The sequence below is a fragment of the Capra hircus genome, chromosome 17 (genome assembly GCF_001704415.2).
Source record: "Capra hircus breed San Clemente chromosome 17, ASM170441v1, whole genome shotgun sequence".
NCBI classification, from domain to species: Eukaryota; Metazoa; Chordata; class Mammalia; order Artiodactyla; family Bovidae; genus Capra; species Capra hircus.
The window spans coordinates 28,687,735-28,713,026 of record NC_030824.1 but is presented as its reverse complement, the minus strand read 5'-3'; the positions used below and the strand labels follow the sequence as shown (position 1 = coordinate 28,713,026).

At 38.8% G+C, this 25,292-nt stretch overlaps 1 protein-coding gene across 2 annotated transcripts in view; it reads left to right on the top strand.

Moving 5' to 3' along the window:
- Positions 1-25,292, top strand: part of PDGFC (platelet derived growth factor C) — a 244,066-nt gene that overhangs the window by 136,721 nt on the left and 82,053 nt on the right. For both annotated transcript variants that reach the window (XM_018061475.1, XM_005691309.3), the window contains exon 2: positions 1,578-1,773. In XM_018061475.1, the coding sequence (XP_017916964.1) occupies positions 1,578-1,773 (196 nt within the window). The remainder of the gene's footprint in view (positions 1-1,577; positions 1,774-25,292) is intronic.

Genomic DNA, 25,292 nt, shown 5'->3' with positions numbered 1-25,292 from the left:
GTGTTTAAAGAGATAAACAGCAAGCACCTACACTATAGCACCAGGGAGCTGTATTCTATATCTGGTAATCACCCATAGTGGAAAAGAACCTGGAAAAGAATATATAACTGAATCGCTTTGCTGTATACCTGAAACTAGAAACTAACACAGTACTGTCAATCAATTATATTGCAGTCTAAAAAAGGAGAGAGAGAATTAGGGTTTGGAAGTGAAAGAATGAAAGAGGAAAAGGCAGAAAACTATAATAACAGAAAAAAAGAAGAGAGAAGAAAAATGTAATGTAGCATAAAATGTCATATGACCTAAAAGGCCTTAGACAGATCTGTATTGCAAAGTTTGATGAAACATATCTAAAAGGAGTCAATAAAATGAGGAATTTTTCATATTTCCACAAGCAACCATATGTATGTTGAGCCTGGGAATTGGGAGAAGGACAAATAAAGGGAAAATGGCGCTTATAAAGTAATGATCTTCTTCTTTCTGTATAATACCGCAAATACAAAATTCAGTCTTATGAAGCATATCTCTCAGTCATGACAGCAATTGATGTATTGGTATAGTTTAAAATTACTGTCCGGATATTATGAGTGTATCAAAGTTGAACAAAAAAGTGTCAGGTATTGTGCCACACACATTATTTTGTGTTCATGGTCCAGTTCAAGCCTTTTAAATTGTTTTAGAAATTGAATTAAAGATTGTTTTAAAGGTTTCTGTGTTTTTTTGTGATTTTTTCTGCTTTCTTTTGCTTTGTTTTGTTTGTCTTGTTTTTACTGGAATTTAGCATACTTAATGGATTGGATCTTCATGACCTGAAAAGGCACAAATATCTTACTTCTTAGATTTTGTTTTTGTAGATAAACAGCTGCTCATTTCCCAAATATCAGTCATGTGTTTCCACTCAATATCAACTCTTAAATGGGTGGACATAAGAACAATTTTGTCTGTATGCACTTGTGTATAAAATTGATAACCAACAAGGACCTATTATATAGCAGAGGTCACTGTATTCAATATTTTATAATAAAAAAGAATCTGAAAATATGTATATACATACATATATAGCAGAATCACTTTGTTATACACCTGAAACTTTGTCAACTATTTCGATTTTTAAAAAAGGAACACTTTTTTCTTAACAATACTGATTTTCCTTACCCCTCATTTCTCCCCAACAATCTAATCAGAAGTAAGAGATATTATTAACAATGTATTTTGGCGTTTCATGATGTAAAATGTTGCCATGCCTAATAAACTTGGAAATTATTTTATACTGTATTCGCCTCTTAGATATTTAAAACTTAGGTTAGCTTTTTAAAGTCACTGAGAAGCCTTGCAACATTTCTTATAATTTCTTACCTTTGTAGACTGCTGATAATTCCCATACAAGATATTGACACGACTGCTTTGACCTCATTTCTTTTTTCAAGGTCATTTAAGGGTTGAGATCATTGAGAAATTACAGTTCATGGGAAACGTTGGACTTGTATCAGATACCTTTTTTTCTGAAGTTATTTTGAAACCCATAATGTTTGACATCTTTTCTAAGTGTGTGTCCTTGCTTCTGGCTTTACTTTTAGGTGTGCAAGATCCCCAGCATGAGAGAATTATCACTGTGTCTACTAATGGAAGTATTCACAGCCCAAGGTTTCCTCATACTTATCCAAGAAATATGGACTTGGTATGGAGATTAGTAGCAGTAGAAGAAAATGTGTGGATACAGCTCACATTTGATGAGAGATTTGGGCTTGAAGACCCAGAAGATGACATATGCAAGTAAGTTATCATACTTGAAATTCCAGCAAAGTAACAACTGTTACAGTCTTTCAAGATGCGTCATTTTGAGGGTGTGATTTTTAAATGCCATCTTTTGTCCTCTTATATTTTTCTGATCATCCAAGAACATTACATCCTTGTTTGAGCTATGTTTCCATCTACTTCTGAAAATAGTTTGAGGTAATGTATGGCAAAAAAAAAAAAAAAAGCAACCCATATAGAGTAAAACAATTGAAAATATAGAATAGAGTAAAAAACCAAATAAAGGAATGTAAGTTGTGCCACAGTTACCATCAGTGCCAAAAATTTTACATTAAAGCTTCCTCATAACGAAATCAATAAGATAAACAGTAAGTTACTAAAAGAAAGAATAGTATCCATGGATATGTATTACCCATAGCATAGGATATCTACAGGGACACACACACACACACACACACACACACACACACACGGGACTCAGAAGTTTGAATATCATAAGAAAGAAATACAATTCTGAAAGCAGAATTAGAAATTTAGATTTGCATTGTAGTTGACTAGGTAGACATTTATCATAATTCTCCAAGAAGCTTTCATGAACTAAAGTCAGCTGGAATATTTCACCCATGCAAAAGACCACCTACCGTATGTCATACAAATATTACTCTTTAAATCCTATGTGAATACACTTGTCAAGGTTGGGTGGTCTTACGGAAGATTTTTCACTTCATTGGCATTTGTATATCATGAAAATATTTTACTTGAGCTTCTTCGTGAGGGTCTTTATTTTCCCTTTGACATACAAGTTAAAAGAGAATTTTCTCCTTATGGTATATTACAGATAAATATTTCAATACAGATAAAATAAACTTTATACTTCACTGTCATCACAATTTGTATCTTTAACCTTTATATATGTAGTTACTTTTTTCAATTTCTTCTTTCTGTGGATAGCCGCATTTCAGGTTATTTTTTCCTCTAATGTCTCTAAACTTTAAGCCTGGAAAACAAGAAGTTATTTTAGCTATTTTTGGAGATGGTGCTATTCAACCCTTCATTTTATAGATAAGCAAATGGGCCAGAGAAATAAAATAGCGACCCTGCATCTCATTCATAGTTTATAACTCAACACAGGCTAAAATCCATTTTCCTAACGATTAAACAGAGGTGGTTTTCACCATTCTCTTCTGCACCTCTTGCCTTCTTTTCGTGTGGAGTATTACATAATGTTGTAGAAACTGCTGAGTTTAAGATCTGGCCCACTTTGCAAAGTAGCAAGTTAACCTGCAGCAGTCTCGTGGACTCAGCAGGCTCGAGGTTCCCAGGCCAAGGGTGGGTGACAGTGGAAGGAGTTCCATTCCCACAGGCCAGTGCCAGGAGGGCCATGTTATACCTGGGTGCCTGACAGTGTGTGCCAGGAGAGGTGACGGGGTGTGAGTGTGTGTGTGTGTGTGTGTGTGTATGATGCATGTCAGTAGTTAGATCATGAAAATAAACTTGTCCAGAACGCCCCTGTGACTCAATGTCACTCAGTATGAGACTTAAGAAAAGTTACTCTTCCGATAGTTCTGAAATCCTTTCCCTTTGTGCCTCCTTGATATAACTTCTTATTATTCCTGCAAACATAAATCATTTTCCTAATTTTTTAAACCGGGTCTCTCAATTTTCTAGATAATTTTATCATGTGTACTTATCTCCCTATGTATTATCCTATAGTGAAAGTGAAGTCGCTCAGTCGTGCCCGACTCTCAGCGACCCCATGGACTGCAGCCTACCAGGCTCCTCCATCCATGGGATTTTCCAGGCAAGGGTACTGGAGTGGGTTGCCATTGCCTTCTCCGTTAAACTTGACTAGCTGGATTCAAAGGCTGCTTATAAAACCTGTCTTCCATGTAACAAAGTGCTGCTCTAGCACAACCTGAGAACTACCCTGGCCACATTCCGCCTCAAAACAAACTGACGGGACTTTATTCTAGTACTGACATTTTACAGTTACACCTTTACTTGAAAAAATTTTTTAGAATAATATCAAATCTGAGTATAAATCATTGATTGCACTGAGAAATGCAAAACTTAAATGTGTATTGTGAATGACTTTAAATATATTTTTGTCTGTTTTGAAGTCTCTATCAATGTGATAATACTGTGTGTTTGCTTATATGATGATGTGCATGTGAAAACAGCAGAACTTGGCAATGTGAGGTTTTTCAAGTTCATGTGGATGCAGAGAGATCAGATAGTTTGCCTTCCATGGTGTACAGTATCCATTATATAATTAGGCAACCTTTTCTCTTCTGCTTTGATGAAGCCTTGGCTTACTTCCAGCTTTTCTTGTCCAAAACTGCAAGAAATCTTTCTTGGCATTCATAGCTAACACTGGTATTACGTTCTTAAGACATTAATATTTTGAGCTTTATGAGGTAGAGTTAAATTATTTCTAAAAGTGGCCAGTTTACAATTCTACCAACAATATGTGAACTTTATTATTCTGCATTCTCTTCAACCTTTCGAACTGGCACTCACTTAATTCTGGGTAGAAGGATATGTATAAAATTATACCTCATTGTAAAATTTTGTTTCTCCTTCCTACCAATGAGATTGAAAATGTTCGTATTGTTATTGGCTGCTCAGAAATCCTTTACTGTGAAATGCCTGCTCGTGACTTTTGCCCAGATTTTACTGAACTCTTTGGCTATTTAAATTTTGATTTTCATATTTAAGTCCTTGATCCATCTGTAATTTATTTTGTCTATGTGAGTTTTTTCACTAGGGCATCTGATAGTGTCCTGACACTGTATATTTAATAGTCACACTTTCCTCCGATGATGTGCAAAGCCAGCTAACTTGCAGGTCAGATTTTGTATCTGATGTGGTCTGTTTCTGGGTTCTGTCTTCTGTTCTCTGGCTTTATTGTGTCTGTCTGTGTACCAAGTTGATACTCCCTTAACAGTAGCCTTATAGAAGCCGGGTGATAGGGAAGTCACTTTGTTTTCCTCCTTTTGGAGCATCCTCAGTGTTTTACTTTTCACTGTATTTTTTTTACAAACATGTTCCTTGAAACCTCCTGTTGCAATTTCATTGAAATTGTGTTGCATCTGTAGATCATTTTGAAAAGAATTGACATCCTTATAGTAAAGAATCTTTCTGTCATTGAGAACTTTATGCATCTGCAGCTATCTAGGTATTGTTTGTTGTCTGTACAGTTTTAAACTGTTCTTTATAGAAATGTGATGCACCATTATTTAGATTTATTTCTATGATCTCTATGTGGTTGTACATTTGCTAAGTATGTTCAACTCTTTGTGACCCCATGCACTGTAGCATGCCAGCCTCCTTTGTCCTCCACTGTCTCCTGGATATTGCTCAAATTCATGTCCATGGAGTTGGTGGTGCTGTCTAACCATCTCATCCTCTGCTGTCCTCTTCTCCTTTTTCCTTCAATCTTTCCCAACATCAGGCACTTTTCTAATGAGTCATATCTTTGTATCAGATAGCCAAAATATTAGAGCTTCAGCTTCAGCAGTAGTCCTTCCAAAGAATATTCAGGATTGATTTCCTTTAAGATTGACCGATTTGATCTCCTTGCAGTCCAGGGGACTCTCAAGAGTCTTCTCCAGCAACACAATTCAGAAGCATCAATTCATTGGCACTCAACCTCCTGTATGGTCCAGCTCTCACATCTGTACATGACTACTGGAAAAGCCATAGATTTGACTAGATGGACCTTTGTTGGAAAAGTGATATCTCTGATTTTTAATACACTGTCTAGGTTTGTCATAGCTTTCCTTCCAAAGAGCAAGCATCTTTTAATTTCATGGCTGTAGTCACTGTTCCCAGTGATTTTGGAGCTGAAAAATATAAAATCTTTCACTGCTTCCACTTGTTCCTCTTGTATTTGCCATGAAGTGATGGGACAGGATGCCACAATCTTCATTTTTTGAATGTTGAGTTTTAAGCCAGATTTTTCACTCTGCTCTTCCATCCTCATCAAGAGGCTCTTTATTCCTCTGGACTTTTTACCTACCATGAGTGGTATTATCTGCATATCTGAGGTTGTTGATATTTCTGCCAGCAATCTGGATTGCGGCTATGCTTCATCCAGCCTGGCATTTAGCATGCTATACTCTGCATAGAAGTTAAATAAACAGGGTAACAATATACAGCCTTGTCGTACTCCTTCCAAATTTAGAACCAGTCAGTTGTTTCATGTCCAGTTCTAACTGTTGCTTCCTGCATACGGGTTTCTCAGGAGACAAGTAACGTGTTCTGGTATTCCCATCTCATTAAGAATTTCCACAGTTTGTTGTGATCTAGACAGTCAAAGGCTTCAGAATAGTTAATGAAGCAGAAGTAAATGTTTTTCTGGAATTCCCTTGTGTTTTCCATGATCCAGCTGAATATTAGCAATTTGGTCTTTGGTTCCTCTGCCTTTTCTAAATCTAGCTTGTACATCTAGAAGTACTTGGCTCAGATACTGCTGAAGCCTAGCTTGAATGACTTTGTGCATAACTTTGCTAGCATATGAAATGAGGACAATTGTACAGTAGTTTGAACATTATTTGCCATTGCCCTTCTTTGGGATTGGAATGAAAACTGACTTTTCCAGTCTTGTGGCCACTGCTGAGTTTTCCAGATTTGTTAATATATTGAATGCAGCATTTGCACAACATCATCTGACAGGATTTGAAATAGCTCAGCTGGAATTCCATCACCTTCAGCAATTCTGTTCATAGCAATGCTACCTAAGGCCCACTTGACTTCACACTCTAGGATATCTGGCTCCAGGTGTGTGACCCCACCATTGCAATTATCTGGGCCATAAAGACATTTTTTTGTATAGTTCTGTGTATTCTTGCCACCTCTTCCTAATCTCTTCTGCTTCTTTTAGGTCCTTCCTATTTCTGTCCTTTATTTTGCCCATCCTTCCATGAAATACTCTCTTGATATCACCAATTTTCTTGAAGAAATCTCCAGTCTTTCCCATTCTATTGTTTTCCTCTGTTTCTTTGCATTGTTTGTTGAAGAAGGCCTTCTTATCTCTCTTTGCTCTTCTCTTGAACTCTGCATTCAGTTGGGTATATCTTACCCTTTCTCTTTTCTTCGCTACTATTTTTAAAGCCTCCTCAGGCAGTGTCTTTGCCATCTTGCATTTCTTTTTCCTTGAGATGGTTTGAAATACTGCTTGCTGTACAATGTTGTGAACCTCTGTCTATGGTTCTTCAAACACTTTGTCTACCACAATTAATCCCCTGAATCTATTTGTCACCTGCACTGTATAATCATGTGGGATTTGATTTAGGTCATACCTGAATGACTGAGCCACAGTCAGCTCCAGGTCTTGTTTTTGCTGACTGTATAGAGCTTCTCCATCTTTGGATGCAAAGAACATGATAAGTCTGATTTCTGTATTGACCATCTGGTGTGTACATGTGTAGAGTTGTTTCTTGCATTGTTGGAAAAAGGTGTTTGCTATTATCAGCATGCTCTCTTGACAAAACTCTGTTAGCCTTTGCCCTGCTTCGTTTTGTACTTCAAGGCCAAACTTGCCTGTTACTCCAAGTATCTCTTGACTTCCTACTGTGATTTAAAGAACATCCAGTCCCCTGTGATTTAAAGGACTTTTTTTTTTTGGTGTTGGTTCTAGGTGTTGTAGGTCTTTTAGAATCAGTCAACTTTAGCTTCTTCGGCATCAGTGCTTGGGGCATACATTTGGATTAGTGTGATGTTGAATAGTTTGCTTTGGAAATAAAACAAGATTACTCTGTCATTTTTGGATTTGCTCCCAAGTACTGCATTTTGAACTATTTTGTTGCCTATGAGGGCTATTCCATTTCTTCTAAAGGATTCTTGTCCACAGTAGTAGATATAATGGTCATCTGAATTAAATTTGTCCATTCCTGTCCATCTTAGTTCACTGATTCCTAAGATTCCGATGTTCAATCTTGCTACCTCCTGCTTGACCACATTCAGTTCTGTTGTGGCTCAGCTGGTAAAGAATCTGCTGGTAATGTAGGAGACCTGGATTCAATCCCTGGGTTGGGAAGATCTCCTGGAGAAGGGAAAGGCTACCCACTCCAATATTCTGGCCTAGAGAATTCCACGGACGGTATAGTCCATGGGGTTGCAAAGAGCTGGACATGACTGAGTGACTTCCACTTCACTGGACATAATATTCCAGGTTTCCATGCAATATGGTTCTTATGGTCTTTAGAGGTGGCTTCTAAAATCCCTTTTTAAAAATTACATTTCTAATTGTGTATTGCTGGTGTAAAGAAATGCAATCCATTTTTTAGCATTGATCTTACGTCTAACAAGCTTCCTAAGATCTTTGTTTAATAATTATTCTGGAAATTAATTTAGATTTATCCAAAAATGATATAGTTTTTGAAAAGGATTTCTTTCTTCCATTCACTTCTTTCACACTCTCTTTTCTATTATTATGTTATTGAGCGCACACGGAAATGTCTCTGACTTCTTGAATTTTTTTAAGATTGATTTATTTTTCTATTTCTTCATTTTCGACTGTGCTGGTTCTTCATTGCTGGGTGTGGGCTTCCCCCAGCTGTGGTGCACGGGCCTCTCATTGCAGTGGCTTCTCTTGTTCTGAAGCCTGGGCTCTATGGCGCGTGGGGTTCAGTAGTTTCAGTGCACAGGCTTAGTTGCTCTGGGGCATGTGGGATCTCCCAGACCAGGGAATCAAACCTGTGTCCCCTGCTGTCTCAGATGGACTCGTTAACCACTCTACCACAAGAGGAGCCCTGGCTTCTTGATTTTATAGTTTGCTTCTTTAAAAATAAAATTTAAAATTTGGAGTAACTTTAGACTAAAAAATTCTACAAAGATGATACAGAGAGTTTCCATATCCCCAGGTTTCCTCTCAGTTACATCTTATGTCATCACAGCATATTTGCATACCTAAGAAGCCAGCATTCATACAATACCCTTAACTGAACTGCACACTTAGACAGATGGCAGCAGGTTTTTTTCCACTCTGGGACCTTTTTCTGGCTCAGGATCCTTTCCAGGATGATCATTGTATTCATTCTTCAGACTTTACTTAGTCTCCTCCAATCTGTGAGTTTTTCTTTTTTTGTCTTCCCTGACCTTGACAGTTTTGAAGAGTAGTGGTCAGGTATTTTGTAAAAGAGTCCTTGATTTAGGGTCTTCAGCTGTTTCCTTATGAATATGCTGAGATTATGGGTTTGGAGGAAAGGTTCCGAGGAAATGTGATGCTCTTCTCCTGTTGTAGCGGCAGGTGCATCCTACCAACTTCACTCATCACTGATGCTGTTAGTAGTGATCACTCAGGTCGGGGAGGCTTCTCCCCTGGTGAGAAAATACATTTCCCTTTTATATGCTAGTATTTGTTGGTATGTGACTAAGACCAGCCCAGGTTCCAGCAGACAGTGATTGTTACACATCCTGGAGAGGGGAATATATACATCAATTATTTGGAATTCTTTAGTAAAGGAAAATTGTGCTTTTTCCTTCCCTTCCTTCTTTCCTTTCTTTTTCTCTTTATTTCTTCAATCATTTGTATCAGTATAGACTCACAGAGATTTATTTTATGCCATGTGTTATAATCCAGTGCTATTTTTATTTACTTTATTGTTGAAATTGTTTCATCTTTGTCCGCTGAAATTAGAACTTTTGTTGTTACACAGCAAAATTGAGTATCATATTGATGAAATTTTCTTATATAATTTTAAATATTTTGTTATTGTTGTTGTTGTTTTTTACTTTTCTAAGAGGCATTTCCCCCTTGAGAAACGTTTTTTATTCTTTTAATTCGACTTTCAAAATAAGTTCCAGACATAATGACATTTTATCCTTCACCATGTATCACCTAAAAACTAGGGTATTTCCTGTGTATTTTCAAAACCAGTGTCACATGCAAAAACTAGCATTAATATAAAACTATTACCCTATGCATAGTTGATTTTCCATTGTTTCCTATGAGTCCAAAATGTTATCACTTCTTTATATTCTTTTTCTCTTATCATGTTATAACTCAGCAATCAATCAGTGATTCTGGTTGGTTATCAGAAGTCTTTTCTTGCCTTTTCTTGGTTTTCATGGCATTGATATTTGTGAACAATCCAGCCCAATTGTTCTGTGGAATGTCTCTCAATTTCACATCTGTGTGTGCCTTCATAATTAAGTCCTGCTGAAAGATCCTGGCCAGAATGTTCTGTAGGTGACATTCTGTAGAGCGCTTCTAACTATTCACACTGCTTGCTTATTGCATATCTGCAACATGATTTTGCTTTCTCAATCTTGTGTTTCATACATCTTGCCAAGTTTGATAATGTGGTATTTTTATTTTTGTCCATTTGAGGATGTTTTATAATATCCATCATTTTCTTCTTTTAAACTATAAATCATATAGAAGTATACTGTTCATTTTTCACGTTAAATGCATGAGGCTTTTAAACTGTATTTTTTTATTGTAGATTTCTAAATTAATTGTGTTTTGGCCCGTCTGTCCATGATTATTTGAAATTTAAGACTTGACTTCCCTGACATGAGGTTTTTTAAGTTTCCAAATGTACTAGTCTTCCATTATGGGTACAACACTGTGTGTTATGTACATTACATCAATTTTGGCAGTTGTGCTGATCACAACATCTGTATCTTTCCTGATTTTTTTTTTCTGATGTATCAATTCCCAAGAGATATGTGTCAAATTCCCCTAATAGAGAATAAAAATATTTATCAGTTTCATCTTGTAGAATAATCCACTTTTGTTTTTATATGTTTTTAAATTGTGCCAGTTGGCACAAGCAGGATCGGGTACCTGATCTTGTTTAATCGTTTTTAATGTTTTGTTTTGACTTCAAAGTCTGCTGTGCCTCATATTGATATAACTGTGTCAGGTAATTGTGGTGGTTATTTGCATCACACTCTTTCCATTCTTCTACTTGAATTTTCCTGGGCCTTTGTGCATATGTGCATGTGTGTGTGTGTGTGTGTGTTTTGTTTGTCTCTTGTGAGAGGATCATAAGCAACTTTAAAAAGAAAAATTCGGTTAAAAAGCTTTATATTTGGGATTAACATATATACACTACTATATATAAGATAGATAACTAATGAGAACCCAGTGTGTAGCACAGGGAACTCTACTCAGTGCTCTGTGGTGAGCTAAGTGGGAAAGAAGCTGCAAAAAGAGGGGCTGCATACGTATAGCTGATTCACTTCACTATACAGCAGAAACTAAACTACAACATTGTGAAGCTACTTGACTCCAATTTTACAAGAAGAATGTTAATACAGAATGACTTGTCTGATATAAAAATCTAATTATGAGCATATTTAAGAAAACCTTTGTATTGTTACCGCTTAGGTCCTTAATTTAGCACATTGGTTCTGATTATGCATACTATCGACTCAGTGCTGCTGTTTTTTCTGTGCATTCCATTTATCCTTATGTTGCTGTTTCTCCCTTTCCTTCCTTGTATTCATTTAGTTGGTCTTCTCATCCCGTTTTTCTTTTCTACTGTCAATAATTTACCCTAAAAGTGTGCACCAAGTTCTGCATTTAAATGGCTCCCTTAGAAATGCGTATGGAACTCCACATGGAAGGCTAGTTCATGTTTAGCTGACTTCCTCAAATAGAACATTACCTGAGAACATTTGAACTGCCCTGGGACACTGGCTCCCTGCTCTCAGTTCGCTAAACTAGGAACACAGAACTGAGCCTATTGCTCAGCATAGTGACAGGGATGATCACCTTGATAAGCTCCAGCAGGGTCTGGGGAGGAAACAAAACTAGACTTTGGTGAGGATTTGAAGTTTGGTTCAGAATGGATTTATCAGCCTTAGATTGGATTAAGAGTCAGGTAAGAATCAGGACATAAAGAGTTCAAAACTGATGGAAACAAGGCAGGGAATTTCAGGCTTGAGTTCCTCAGTGCTAGATAGTAACTGCTGATGCTTTCAGTTGAAGGAGTCAGTGCTTCTTTGGGGGAAGTCTTGTAATGAACAATAAAGTGATTCACCTCGGAAATAATGAAGACAATGAAATAGTGATGCCCTGTTAACTGTAACCACTTAGCTGGGTGGTTTCATCCTTATTGTCCACTCCTGATTAGTATGTGTTTGTTCCTGAGAATATTAGTTTTGTATTTTTTAATATCATGAGTGAAACACTTGTTATTGTTATTTTGTATAATTAATAATTCCTTAGCTATTATATGCGCTTACATTTGGCGCCAATAATTGCTTATTGAATTTCAGAATTTTGGTGGTAGGATTATTTTACTTATTTAAGAATTGCCTTTTAAAAGTCTCTTAAGTGAAGTTGGTAGGAAATACTCAGGTCTTATGTATTTGAAAAATTCCTCTATTTCACCTTCATTCTTGGAAGTCGGTCAGACAGGATATAGGATTTTTGGTTGTGTGCTTATGTTTTCTCAACAATGTGAAGATGCCACCCACTGTCTATGGCTGTTGAGAAGTTATCCATCAGGTTAACTGTTGACACTTAGCTGTAGTCTCCCTTCAAGGGGTAGATTTTTGAGAGTGACAGGGAAAGATGGAACAAGGGTCCAGCCCAACTTGGGTCCTGGGACTACTTGTGACCCATTAACCTCCCACCCCAGCCACCCATTGCCCTTGTACACTGAGAGGCTCAGCGGATGCCTACAGGGCCCAGAGTGTATTCACCTCCCCGAAATCTTGGTTTCTTTCCTTGTTTGTACTTCAAAGAATTTTATTTTCTTGGTGGTTCAGGACTGCATGAAAAACAATGGTTTTCTTTTCATCATTTCTTCAGCAATTTTTGTTGTAACACACCAAGGGGAGTTTCTCTGCCTGACTTTGTCCACCATAGAGCTGGAAGTTGCACTGTTGCCAGCAAAACCAAGTCCCTCCTAACAAGACATAGTATTCTCAGGTTCAACTTCAATGTTGAATTTTTTAAAATGGCTGATGGACTCTTCTCCGTGACAGGACTAGAGAACTAAAATATAGATGTGTCCTGGATAGAGTGCACCTCCAGAATTTAAACTGCCCAGTGTCAATATTCTGTCAAGGCTGGATCATAGGAGAATCCAGAAAATATGATTCACTATTTTAGTGGTATCTTTAAAACAGGGTAGCAGGATGAGGTGTGTGACTTTGACCCTTATGGCCTTTCTGGCTTCTCAAATTGTCTTTTATTTAAAAAAGAGAGAGAGAGAGGGAGTTGTGTTTTTATGCTACTGAGGGTTGATATTCCTACTGAGAACAAAGCAAGTCAGAGGCAAGTTAGGTTTTGTTGGTTTTCTAGCCTGAGAAGATGTACAGGCAACATAGTGGAGGGTGTTGGTGTGGAATGAGAGTGGAGGGATGGTGTGTCTGTGTGTGTGTGTGCGTGCACGTGTACACACTTGGTGTAAAAATTGCCGAAATAGATCATGTCTTTCAGTATTGTGTATGCATATGTGGTTCTTATGTGAGTGACACACGGTGTCCTTAAGAAGGAACTTTTTTAGTGGAAAAGTCTTAAAAATTTTTTTGTTTGTTAATCTGATGTAAACAATTTATACAGATTGGTGGTACATTATATTTTACAAAGAGAAAGACCATAAGGGACAGAGTGTGGAAGAGAATGGGGTGCCCAACAGTGCCTCTGTATAAATGAATCATTTTGCTGTATAGCAGAAATTAACAAAACATTGTCAGTCAACTACAATTCAGTTTAAAAAAACAGTGGCTTTTTTCCACCAAAACAGCTGAATTTCTTTTGGAAGAAATGCTATCATCCAGTGTGGAAAACTGGGAATGATAAAAATGCTAAATCTACTAAATGAACACATTTTTTAATATTTAGAATTTAAGAGGATCAAAATTGTTAGTTTCCTTTAAAATGAAAAAGAGATATTTTGGACATTTCCCTCACTTCCTGCTGTTCATAATAGAACTGATGCACACTGTGATTAGCTCATGCATTTACTGTCAATCCAGTAGGCACTTGCTGAGCCCTGTGGAAGGTTGTGTGGGGGTGGGGTGGGGCAGAGGTGAACAGGAAGTAACTTGTGTCCTCAAGTAGCTCATAATCTGTTTAGACACAGACAAGTAAATAGACAATTAAAATGAAATGCCACCAGTCTCAGAAGATGGTAAATAGAGAGCACAGTTATGACTATAACTGATTGTGTTTAGATTGCTTTGTTGACCACCTTCTAATTCAGACTATAGCTGTGTATTTTATTAGCCACAGTCTATAAATAATATTTATTAATTTATTATGGAGAAGTTGGGTGCACAAATTAAACCTCCCATGCAGACCTCGAAAACTCATTTTTTTCAGAACTAATTTTTTAATATTTCCCCATATTAGATGTAACTTTCAAGCATATGATATATTTCTTACATTAATTTTACAATGACAGTACAAGCTCTAGGTGATAAAATTTTGAGGAAAAAAAGGTATTTTGTGAAAAGGAATAAAGTTATCTCTTAGTTTAATTGCCATGCAACTGAAATAAAATAAGAAAATACATTTAGCCATTCATGACCTTGGAAACCCATTAATGTGTGTCCTAAATTCAGTTTTCAGGCAGAATGTTTTCATGAGCCCCTTAGTATGGTGAAAGAAAGGAAAAAGAATTAGTCACTATTTGGCGTAAATGGCCTGTGATTTTAGCCCTGAGACATCCAAAGGCACCCCATGAAGCAAGTTACATACATATCTAATTCCCAGCCTGAGTCTGCAGAACTGGGGCTCAGAATGACTAGCTGAGAATGGACCTCCAATTCGGCATTCCGGTCCTGTTCAGGATTGCAAGAAACACTTAGGTGAAAGAATATCTGTGCCTTTTTAAGGTGCCCTGTGGGAGTCTTGCTGTGAGATCAGGTTCAGTTCAGTCGCTCAGTTGTGTCTGACTCCCTGCGACCCCGTGAACCGCAGCAAGCCAGGCCTCCCCAAACTCATGTCCATTGAGTCAGTGATGCCATCCAACCATCTCATCCTCTGTCCTCCCCTTCACCTCCTGCCCTCAATCTTTCCCAGCATCAGGGTCTTTTCAAATGAGTCAGCTCTTCACATTAGGTGGCCAAAGTATCGGAGTTTCAGCTTCATCATCAGTCCTTCCAATGAACACCCAGGACTTTTGTCTAACATTATAGGTGATGGTAGGCTTCCTAGGTGGTACTAGTGGTAAAGAACCCACCTGCCGATGAAGGAGACGTAAGAGACGTGGGTTCAATCCCTGGATCAGGAAGATCCCCTGGAGGAGGGCATGGCAACCACTCCAGTATTCTTGCCTGGAGAATACCCAGGGACATAGGAGCCTTGTGGGCTACAGTCTGTGGGGTTACAAAGAATTAGACACAGCTGAAGCAACTTAGCTTGTAGCACACACATAGGTGATGGTATGGGGAGTGCCTGCCTCAACCACTAGCAAGGGGTAAGGGACCCAGGTTTGCTTGGAGCATTTATTATCTGTCTCCAAGACTTTCCTGAAAGTCTATCTGTGCCAGTCATGTGCAGCCTGGTTGCCTACACTGGTCACTGCTGTTTGGGGCAAACAGGGTGTGTTCACTGGAGGAGACCACGAGGGCAAATGTAGGGTCTCCTCCACCACCTGTCATGATTAGAAAGTGATGAGTTACCATCCAGAAGGATTGGAATACAGCGTGTGTCCAGCCTAAAGAATAGCTAAGACATCACTAGCTGACCAGAACTTAGTGGGTACTCAGTAAGAGCTGGTTAAAATTAGAAGAATTTTAAAGAGGAATAGTCCTCCAAACAGGTTTAGACTGGTAAAAATGGGGAATAATGTGCCCATGATGAGTTGGCCTGGAGCATGGGATGCCCTGGAGATGAGGCAGGAATTTGACTGTCCTGGTGGCAGGGTCCACCTGTGAACCCCCAGCCAATGGATTCGGACTCTCTTCACTTGCTCTCAGAAGCTGAGCGTTTTGTTGCAGAACAGAGCGTGGACCGGTCTATAGATGAGGAAGTGAATATGGCCAAAACCACGCAAAATAAGTTGGAGGAGACTTTAATAAAGGCATTTAGAACAGTTGAAGAAATTGTGTTATTTTCAAACACAAAGTTCTCTTGTTGAGATTTCCTCAGACCTACTCTTGGCTTCTTATTTTCTGCGTGGTCTTATCACAAAAAGCACATTTCTCACTTCTCACCCCTCCTTTCTTGTGAAAGCTCCATGTGAGTGGAAGGGTGGGGAGAGGGGGAGTGTGCCCACGCATGTGAGAGCAAAGAAAGACAAATATCATATGATATTGCTTATATGAAATTTTCTTTTAAAAAGTGCTACAAATGAATTTATTTGTAAAATGGAAATAAAGCCACAGATATGGAAAACAAACCTATGGTTACTAAGGGGAAAGAGGGGGAGGGATGAACTTGGGAAACTGGGATTGACATATACACACTGCTATATATAAACTAACCAATAATAACCTTCTGTATGGTGCAGGAAGCTCTACTCAATACTCTATAATGACCTACATGGGAAGAGAATCAGAAAAAGAGTGGATATATGTATATGCGTAATTGATTCGCTTTGCTGTACACCTGAAACTAACCCAACACTGTAAATCAACTATACTCCAATAAAAATGTTTTAAAAAGGAACTCTATGCTGGGATCAATGCTTTTTATTTCAAAGCTACATTCCCTTTTGCCCCAGGGACACAAGTCTGGGGAGGAACCAAACAACCAATTTCAAAATTGCTGACAATAGACAGTGAAAGTGTTAGTCGCTCAGTGGTGTCTGATTCTGTGCAACCCCTTGGACTGTAGCCTGCCAAGCTCCTCTATCCATGGAATTCTGTGGGCCAGAATACTGGAGTGGGTAGCCATTCCCTTCTCCAGGGGATCTTCCCAACCCAGAGACTAAAACCCAAGTCTCCTGCATTGCAGGCAGACTCTTTACTGTCCAAGCCACCAGAGAAGCCTGACAATAAAAATTATTTATATTAAAGACAAACCATGGAATCATCTAGGATGTTGAATGGCCTCTCTGTTTCAGAAAAGAGATGGACTTCCTCACTTTTCATTCAGATAAGTCAGTTTTTCAGGGGCTCTGAGAAGAGCCAAGGACACACTAGTGTTTCATAAAGCCTGGGAATAATACTATAATTCTGCAACAAGAATACCAGGGTAAAATAAATTTCCCCAATAGGTAATGACATCAGTTGAAAAATAGTGGGATTCATACCAGAAGAGTAACTTTTAAGATTATTTAATTTCAAGTAACCACAAGTAATTAGCTGGTAACCAACTGAAAAAGAAATGTTTGGATCTGTTCTTGAATATTTCAGGATGAGCTTCATCCAGGTTTCGAATGATGCCACCAACTCTGTCTCTTTCTCTGACTCCGTGGATTTGCTTCAGTATCAATCTGTTTTCATAAAATCTCAGAACAAATCAGGAAAGCACCAAGATATTAGCACTTCCAGTCTTTGAATGAGACCGGAACTTTTCCTGCAAAAGTTTTTGGAATATTTTTCTTTCAATTTTATTGAAGTATAGTTGATTTGCAATGTTGTGTTAACTTCTGCTGTACAGCAGAGTGATTCAGTTATATGTAGGTATACATTCTTTCTCATGTTCCTTCCTGTTAGAGTTTATCACAGGATATTGGATATATTGATAGTTCTCTGTCCTATACAGTAGGATCTTGTTGCTTATCCATTCTATATATAATAGTTTGCATCTGCTAATCCCCAAACTCCATTCCATCTCTCCCCCACATTCCTCCCCCTTGGGAATCATAACCCTCTTTGGAAAAGTTTTGATTGGGCTGATTTGAACCAAGTATCTGTCCCTGGACCAGTTGTTCTAGGGGGAACTAAGAGCAGGTATTGTGCGTCCCAGTTGGCTCAAACGGTAAAAAATCTACCTGGAATGTAGGAGAGCCGGGTTTGATCCCTGGGTGGGGAAGATTCCCTGGAGAAGGGAATGCCTACCCACTCCAGTATTCTTGCCTGGCAAATTCCATGGACAAAGAAGCTTGGTGGGCTACAGTCCATGGGGTCAAGAGTCGGACACAACTGAGTGACTAACACTTTCACTTCACTTCAGGAGCAAGTGTTACTGTGCTTGGCAAGATTTTGGTTACTTGCCCATCCTGAAATTAAGTGGTGGTTTGTATTGCTGGAGAAATGGTTCCTGAAAGCAAAACTTTCTTTTTTTCATCAGAAAGTGCTGATGGTGCAAAAATAACCGTCTCCGCTCTTGGTGTTAAGACCCAAAAGGAGTTAAGTGCAGCTTTCAAATGTACACTTATAGTTTTCCTTACCTGCACTTCTGGCCACAGAATGAAGCTTTCTTTAGAGTGAAGACTTTGCCTGTGCCCTTTCAAGCCACTCTTCTGAGTATGGTGAGCTCAGTGCCGTAATTTATAGTTTCGTCATCCTTTGACCTCTGTAGCAATTACTTTTGTAACTTAGAAAAAAGTCATCATTTCCAAGACGGCTTAAAATGAAGGGTGGGGATGTGACCAAGTCTGAGATCAAGGGACTCTGCCCTTGGCTAATGAGATGTTTTGATTTTATGTTTTGAAATGTTCAAAATCAACATTCCAGAGGAGAAAGAATGGATCCTGTAACTCCCAGAACCATGTCAGCTCACCCAGTACCGCCGTCTCCAGCCCACTATATCTGCTCCCTGTCTTACCTCGTCACTCGACTCCCAGCACTACCCTCTCTTGCCTACGTTCCTTCTCCCACCTTCCCTGTTGATTGCCCAGCTCTGACTTTCCTGCATTTATTCTGGAAGATTCTGACAGTCTGCACTCCATGAGAATTTGAGGGATCTCTGAGCACCCTGCTCTGGGCCTAGTCTTTATTTTCAGCTCCTGTTGTGTCTTCCCTCAGGGCAGTGCTGAAGCCTGCTGCTTGTCTAACTGGCACAATGACTTCCACGTGGATAACTTCTGTGACCAAAGAAATACCCATGTAACTAGCTAGCCATCTAGTAATCTATCTGTATCATTTCACCCCGAAAGAAAAACCAAGCAAGAGCAATACAGCACCAATCATTAATAATAAAAGATTCCTATGTGGACAAGTCTTAGATACTCTGCACTGGTCTTTCTTTTCTTAGCATATGCAATATTTTACTGGGTTTGTTCGGTAGTTGTATCTTCAGTGTTAAATTATTATTATTTTGCTTTATGGGCTTTCAAATGGCATGGTTTCCTCAGTTCCTTTAGCTGTGACTCTTGGGGAGCTAAACTGTGCTCAGCTCCATTTAGTGCACATCCTGCCTCTAAAGAAGTCAAGCTTTAATTTTTTTACTGTGGTAAAAGTCACATAATATGTAAAAAATGCTATTACATGCTATATTGACCATATTTAACTGTACAGTTCAGTGGTAGTAATTACATGTTGTGCACATCTCACCATCATCCATCTCTGGAGCTTTTCTCCTTCCTAACCTGAAACTCTGTCCCCATTAAACACTGTCACCATTTGCCCTCTCCACCCCCACCCTCCAGTCCCTAACCTCTACCAGAGTAGTTTCAGATTCTGTGCATTTGACAATTCTATGTACCTCATATAAGTGGAATCAAATTTTATTTTTCTGCACCTGATATGAATTGGAATGCATTTTTAAGGTTAACTTAATATATGTCCTACAAATAGATTGTACCTTCTCCCCCCCTCCTTCCCCCACAATGCTCTACAGTATGCTCTCATTAGTCATCTATTTTATACATATTATCAACAGTGTAGGGCTTTCCTGGAGCCTTGGTGGTAAAGACTCTATCTGTAGTGTAGGAGACCCAGCTTCAATCCCTGGGTTGGGAGGAAACCTGGAAAAGGAAATAGCAACCCATTCCAGTATTCTTGCCTAGAAGATCCTATGGACAGAGGAGCATGGTGGTTTACAGTCTATGGGGTATCAAGAGTCAGACATGACTTAGCAACTAAACCACCACAACCACATCAGTGTATGTATGTCAGTACCAATCTCTCAATTCCTCCCATCCTTCCCTTTCCCTCTTGGTGTCCATACATTTGTTCTCTGTGTCTCTGTCTCTATTTTTGCTCTGCAAATAAGTTCATCTGTACCATTTTTCTGGAACTTCCCAGGTGGCACCAATGGTAAAGAACGCAGCTGCCAATCCAGGAGATATAAGAGACATGAGTTTGATCCTTGGGTTGGGAACAGCCCTATGAGAAGGGCATGACAACCCATTCCAGTGTTCTTGTCTGGAGAATTCTTTGGACAGAGGACCCTGATGGACTACAGTCCATAGGTTAACAAAGAGTTGGACACGACTGAAGTGACTTAGCAGGCAGATACCATTTTTCTAGATTACACACATATGCATTCATATACAATATTTTCTGACTTAATTCACTCTGTGTAACACTCTCCAGGTCCACCCACATCTCTACAAATGGCACAATTTCATTTCTTTTCAATGGCTAAGTAATATTCCAGTGTATATATGTACCACATCTTAAAAAAGTCAGTCTTTACTGTTGGACTCTGTGGAGAAGGCAAGGGTGGGATGATTTGAGAGAATAGCATTGAAACATGTATATTATCATATGGGAAATAGATCACCAGTCCAGGTTCGATGCATGAGGCAGGGTGCTCAGAGCTGGTGCACGGGGATGACCTGGAGGGTCGGGATGGGGAGGGAGGTAGGAGGGAGGGTCAGAATGGGGAACACATGTACACCCATGGCTGATTCATGTGAATGTATGGCAAAAACCACCACAATATTGTAAAGTAATTAGCCTCCAATTAAAATTTTAAAAAAAATTAAAAAAAAGAAGTCAGTCTTTAAATAGGCCACCTTCTCTGCTTTTGTAGGGCAGAGATGCTGACTGAGGATTTATTTTTAATTGATGGATGGAACTGTTTCTAAGTATTATTTGATTTCTCCTCTAAGGTTTCTGCCAGAATGAATCAAGACACATAACTTTCACATAATGATTATTGTTTTACTATGCAATTAACAGAGAAAGGTTAAATTAAGATATCATAAAACCCTCTCAAGTTAAGCTTAAACGATTTCATTGCACCTGATTCACATATGGGACTTCCCAGGAGCACTAGTGGTAAAGAAGCCACCTGCCAATGCAGGAGGTATAAGGGATCTGGATTCAGTCCCTGGGTGGAGAAGATCCCCTGGAGGGGGGCATGGCAACCCACTCCAGTATTCTTGCCAAAGAATCCCATGGACAGAGGAGCCTGTCAGGCTAGAGTCCATAGGGTCACAAAGAGACGTGCCTGAAGTGAATTAGCATACATGCATGCAATTCACCTATGAAGGTAGAAAAAGGAAGTTAAAGACCGCTTCTCAGCCTCCTTCACTGTGTTGATCAGGCTGACACCTCTGTTTTCAGCAGAAGGAAAGATGTGACCATTTATCTCCTGGTCCATGAATATGACATGAGTGATACGTGTATGTGAATATTGAGTCGCTCAGTCGTGTCCGACTCTTTGCGACCCCATGAATCACAGCACGCGAGGCCTCCCTGTCCATCACCAACTCCCGGAGTTCACTCAGACTCATGTCCATCACGTTGGTGATGCCATCCAGCCATCTCATCCCCTGTCGTCCCCTTTCCCTCCTGCCCTCCATCCCTCCCAGCATCAGGGTCTTTTCCAATGAGTCAACTCTTCGCATGAGGTAGCCAAAGTATTGGAGTTTCAGCTTCAGCATCAGTCCTTCCAATGAACACCCAGGGCTGATCTCGTTTAGGATGGACTGGTTGGATCTCCTTGCAGTCCAAGGGACTCTCAAGAGTCTTCTCCAACACCACAGTTCAAAAGCATCAATTCTTCAGCGCTCAGCTTTCTTCACAGTCCAACTCTCACATCCATACATGACCACTGGAAAAACCATAGCCTTGACTAGATGGACCTTTGTTGGCAAAGTAATATCTCTGCTTTTTAATATGCTGTCTAGGTTGGTCATAATTTTCCTTCCAAGGAGTAAGCATCTTTTAATTTCATGGCTACAATCACCATCTGCAATGAATATTATAGTGGTACTAATATTATATGTATATAAGTATGATAGGAATAGTGTCTGTATTTGAATATTATGATACGAATAGTACATTTATATGAATTTCTAGTTATATGAATAGTGTCTGTATATGAATATTACAGTGATATATAGTATATGTATATGAATATTATAATGATTTGAATAGTACATGGGTATGTATATTATAATGATGTGAATTGTATGTGTGTATGAATATGGTAATTATATGCAGAGTGTGTGCATGTGAACATTATAGTGACATGTGTAGTATATGTGTGTGAATATTATGATGATATGCATAGTGTTTATATAAATATTATGATATGCATAATATGTGTATGAATATCATAATGATATGACTAGTACACAGGTGTGGATATTATGATGATGTGAATCGTATGTATAAATGAATATTTCAGTAATATGAATGGTGTATGTATATGAATATTATAATGGTATGAATAGTATATATATGAATGTTATAATGATGTGATTGTTCTTGGAAATGAATATATAAGGATGTGACTAGGATGTGTATATGTATATGATAATAAGCATACTGTGCATATATGAATATATAATAATATGCATAGTGTGTGTATATTAATATTATGATGTAACTACTATTCAGATATGAATATTATCACCATGCAGATGAGGCAGACTTGCTGTGAGCCCCAGCAGACTGATCCTGTGTAGACAGAAGCAACTGATTGCTCACTGAAACTTAGAGAAAGAATAAAGGAAAGGGATTTTCGGTTAGTATGTAGAGTCTCTCATAGAAATCAGAGAGAATGCTCTTTTATTGGATTAGAATAATTAAAGAAAAATGCTATGGAAAGGACCTCACTTTCACATTTCATTAAATGAAATCAAAGGAACCTCACCTTAACTTGGTGCAATGCTTTAAAGCAAGGGTTTATGGTACTTGTGACATGCCTACAAATGAGAAGAAATGAAATATTGGGGACAGATGTGTGTTGTGTAAACCAGAGGTTCCCAACCCCGTTAGGAACTGGGCTGCACGGCAAGAGGTGAGTGGTGGGCGAGCAAGTGAAGCCTCACCTGCATTTACAGCCGAGCCCCATCACGTGCATGACTGCCTAAGATCTGCTTCCTGTCAGATCAGCGTGGCATTAGATTCTCATAGGAGTGAGAACCCTACTGTGAGCTGCACATGCCAGCGATCTGGGCTGTGCATCCCTTATGAGAATCATCCAGAAACCATTCTCCTCCTCCTCCCTCACCCCTACTACCACCACCAATCCATGGAAAAATTCCATGAAACCAGTCCTTGGTGCCACAATATTTGGGAATCACTGGTATAAGCCACCACCTGACTTGAGAACAATTGTGGAGACCTCTGTGTTCTTAGATACCCACTCAGAGGAGGGCAGAGTGGAAAGAGGGCAGGGGTCCTGCCCCATGGAATGGACTCTACCTCTGTGAACTCCAGTTCAGAGTAATTGGATGGTTAGTAATCTAGGGAGCTGCTTCTTTTTATGTAGACACAGAGAGATGTTCTTATCCACAGTAATGTACACCTTCTTTGTTAGTCGCTCAGTCGTGCCTGACTCTTTGTGACCCCATGGACTGCAGTCCACCAGGCTCCTCTGTCCATGAGATTTTCCAGGCAAGGATACTGGAGTGGGTTGCCATTTCCTTCTCTAGGGGATCTTCCCAACCCAGGGATCGAACCTGGGTCTCCTGCACTGCAGGCAGATTCTTTACTGACTGAGCTACAAGGGAAGCCCTTCTTTAATTTCTATCTATAGAAAAAAATTACTAGTACACAGAGCTGTATGTTTCTATTCTCTTACTATTAATAAAATCATGGAGGAGGTGGTAAGGAGAGTAAATTCTTTCTCATGCATCAAGGTGAAATTTCAAATGCATTTTTCTGTGCTCATAGTATTGAGACTGCTAGTTTGGCAAATGGAGAAATGCGTACTTTGCTCCAGGTAACATACTAATGACTAATTTTTTTAGGAGGATGAGTTGGCCACTTATGGACAGGAGAGAGCTTAAGGTCCTAGGAAGAACACCAGCTTGGAATGCCTGACATGTTTCAGATTTAGCTCTGTCCTTTACTGTTAACCACATGCCTTTGTTTACATTACAAGCCTATTTTATCAGAATACTCTTTAAATAAAATAAAATAGGACTGGGAAGGACAAGTCTCTTCCAATAGTGAAAGATCTGTGTTTCCTCAGAATATCCACATGTGTATTATGGTCACACTAAGATTTGTTTTACCTTTATCCAAATAAGTAATGTTTTATAAAAGGTATTTGAAAATATTAAAGTATAAGATAATACTATAACTTTTTTGTTCCAATGGGTGGGGGGAAATCACTTCATAGTTGTTAAACTGTGGTTTGATATATGATTATTGGAAGTAAAATATTGATTGTTTTGAAATATGTTTTATTTACAATGCTTTGTTAATTTCTGCTGTACTGCAAAGTCATTCGGTTATATATGTGTGCGTGTGTGTGTGTATTCTTTTTAATATTCTTTTCCCTATGGTTATCACAGTGATATTAAAGATTAAATAGAGTTTACTATACTATACAGTAGGACCTTATTGTTGATCCAATTTCTGCATAATAGTTTGCATCTGTTCCAATTTTTCCCTCTCCCCATCTCCCATTTCGTCACCATAAGTTTGTTCTCTAGGTCTGTGAGTCTGTTTCTATTTTGTAGATAAGCTCATTTGTAACATATTTCAGATTCCTTTAAATTTAATCGAACAGGACAGAAATTTCACTACCCAGAAATCTCTAAGATGCTTAGGTGTTCCTGTTGTCATTTTAAAACTCTTAACTGTATGATTCAAGCCCACGACAATCCCTAAGTGTAATAGAACCAGCAATTCTGATGAACGCGCTGCCGACAGTCAGGTAAACAGAAAAGGATTTATGCATTGCATGAAGTACATTTTGAGACTTCATTGCTCAAAGATTTTCCCCCTAAGGTGACTCCTCATAGCTGTTTCCAACACTTGGAACACTGTCTGAATACATTTTCGAATATCAAGTAGACGGTGCTCCCTGTCTGCCAAAACACACAGATCGTTCTCCCATATGGCAGCTGACTTAACCCCCGACTTCTTTCTCAGCTGAAACCCCGTGCACTGACTTCAAAAACTTCACCCACTTCTTGACCTTTCTATCTGTGGCTCTCCATCTCTCTCTGTCCATTTGAATAAGCAAGTCAGTTCATGATATCAAAATATTTGCGTAAATGGAACCAGTCATAATTTATTGCTTCTAAAATTATTTCATGGGATTGTGGTAGGCACTGTTTTCGCTGAGGTATCGGGGTTAATCTCTGTGGAAGTGAAGCATGCACTGTATGTTATCCTAGAGAATTTTGCCCACGAAAACTCTCTAATCATAGTTTCCCTACTATTTATCTAGGTTAAGAACTTCCAAATGCGTTAACTATAATAGTTCTACCTCATTCTCCAAATGGTGACAGTCTTCTTTTATGCTTGGCACAATGCAGACCCTTGTTTATATAGCTTTAGAAGTTGAATATGAGGAATTTCTTAGAGATAAGAAGGAA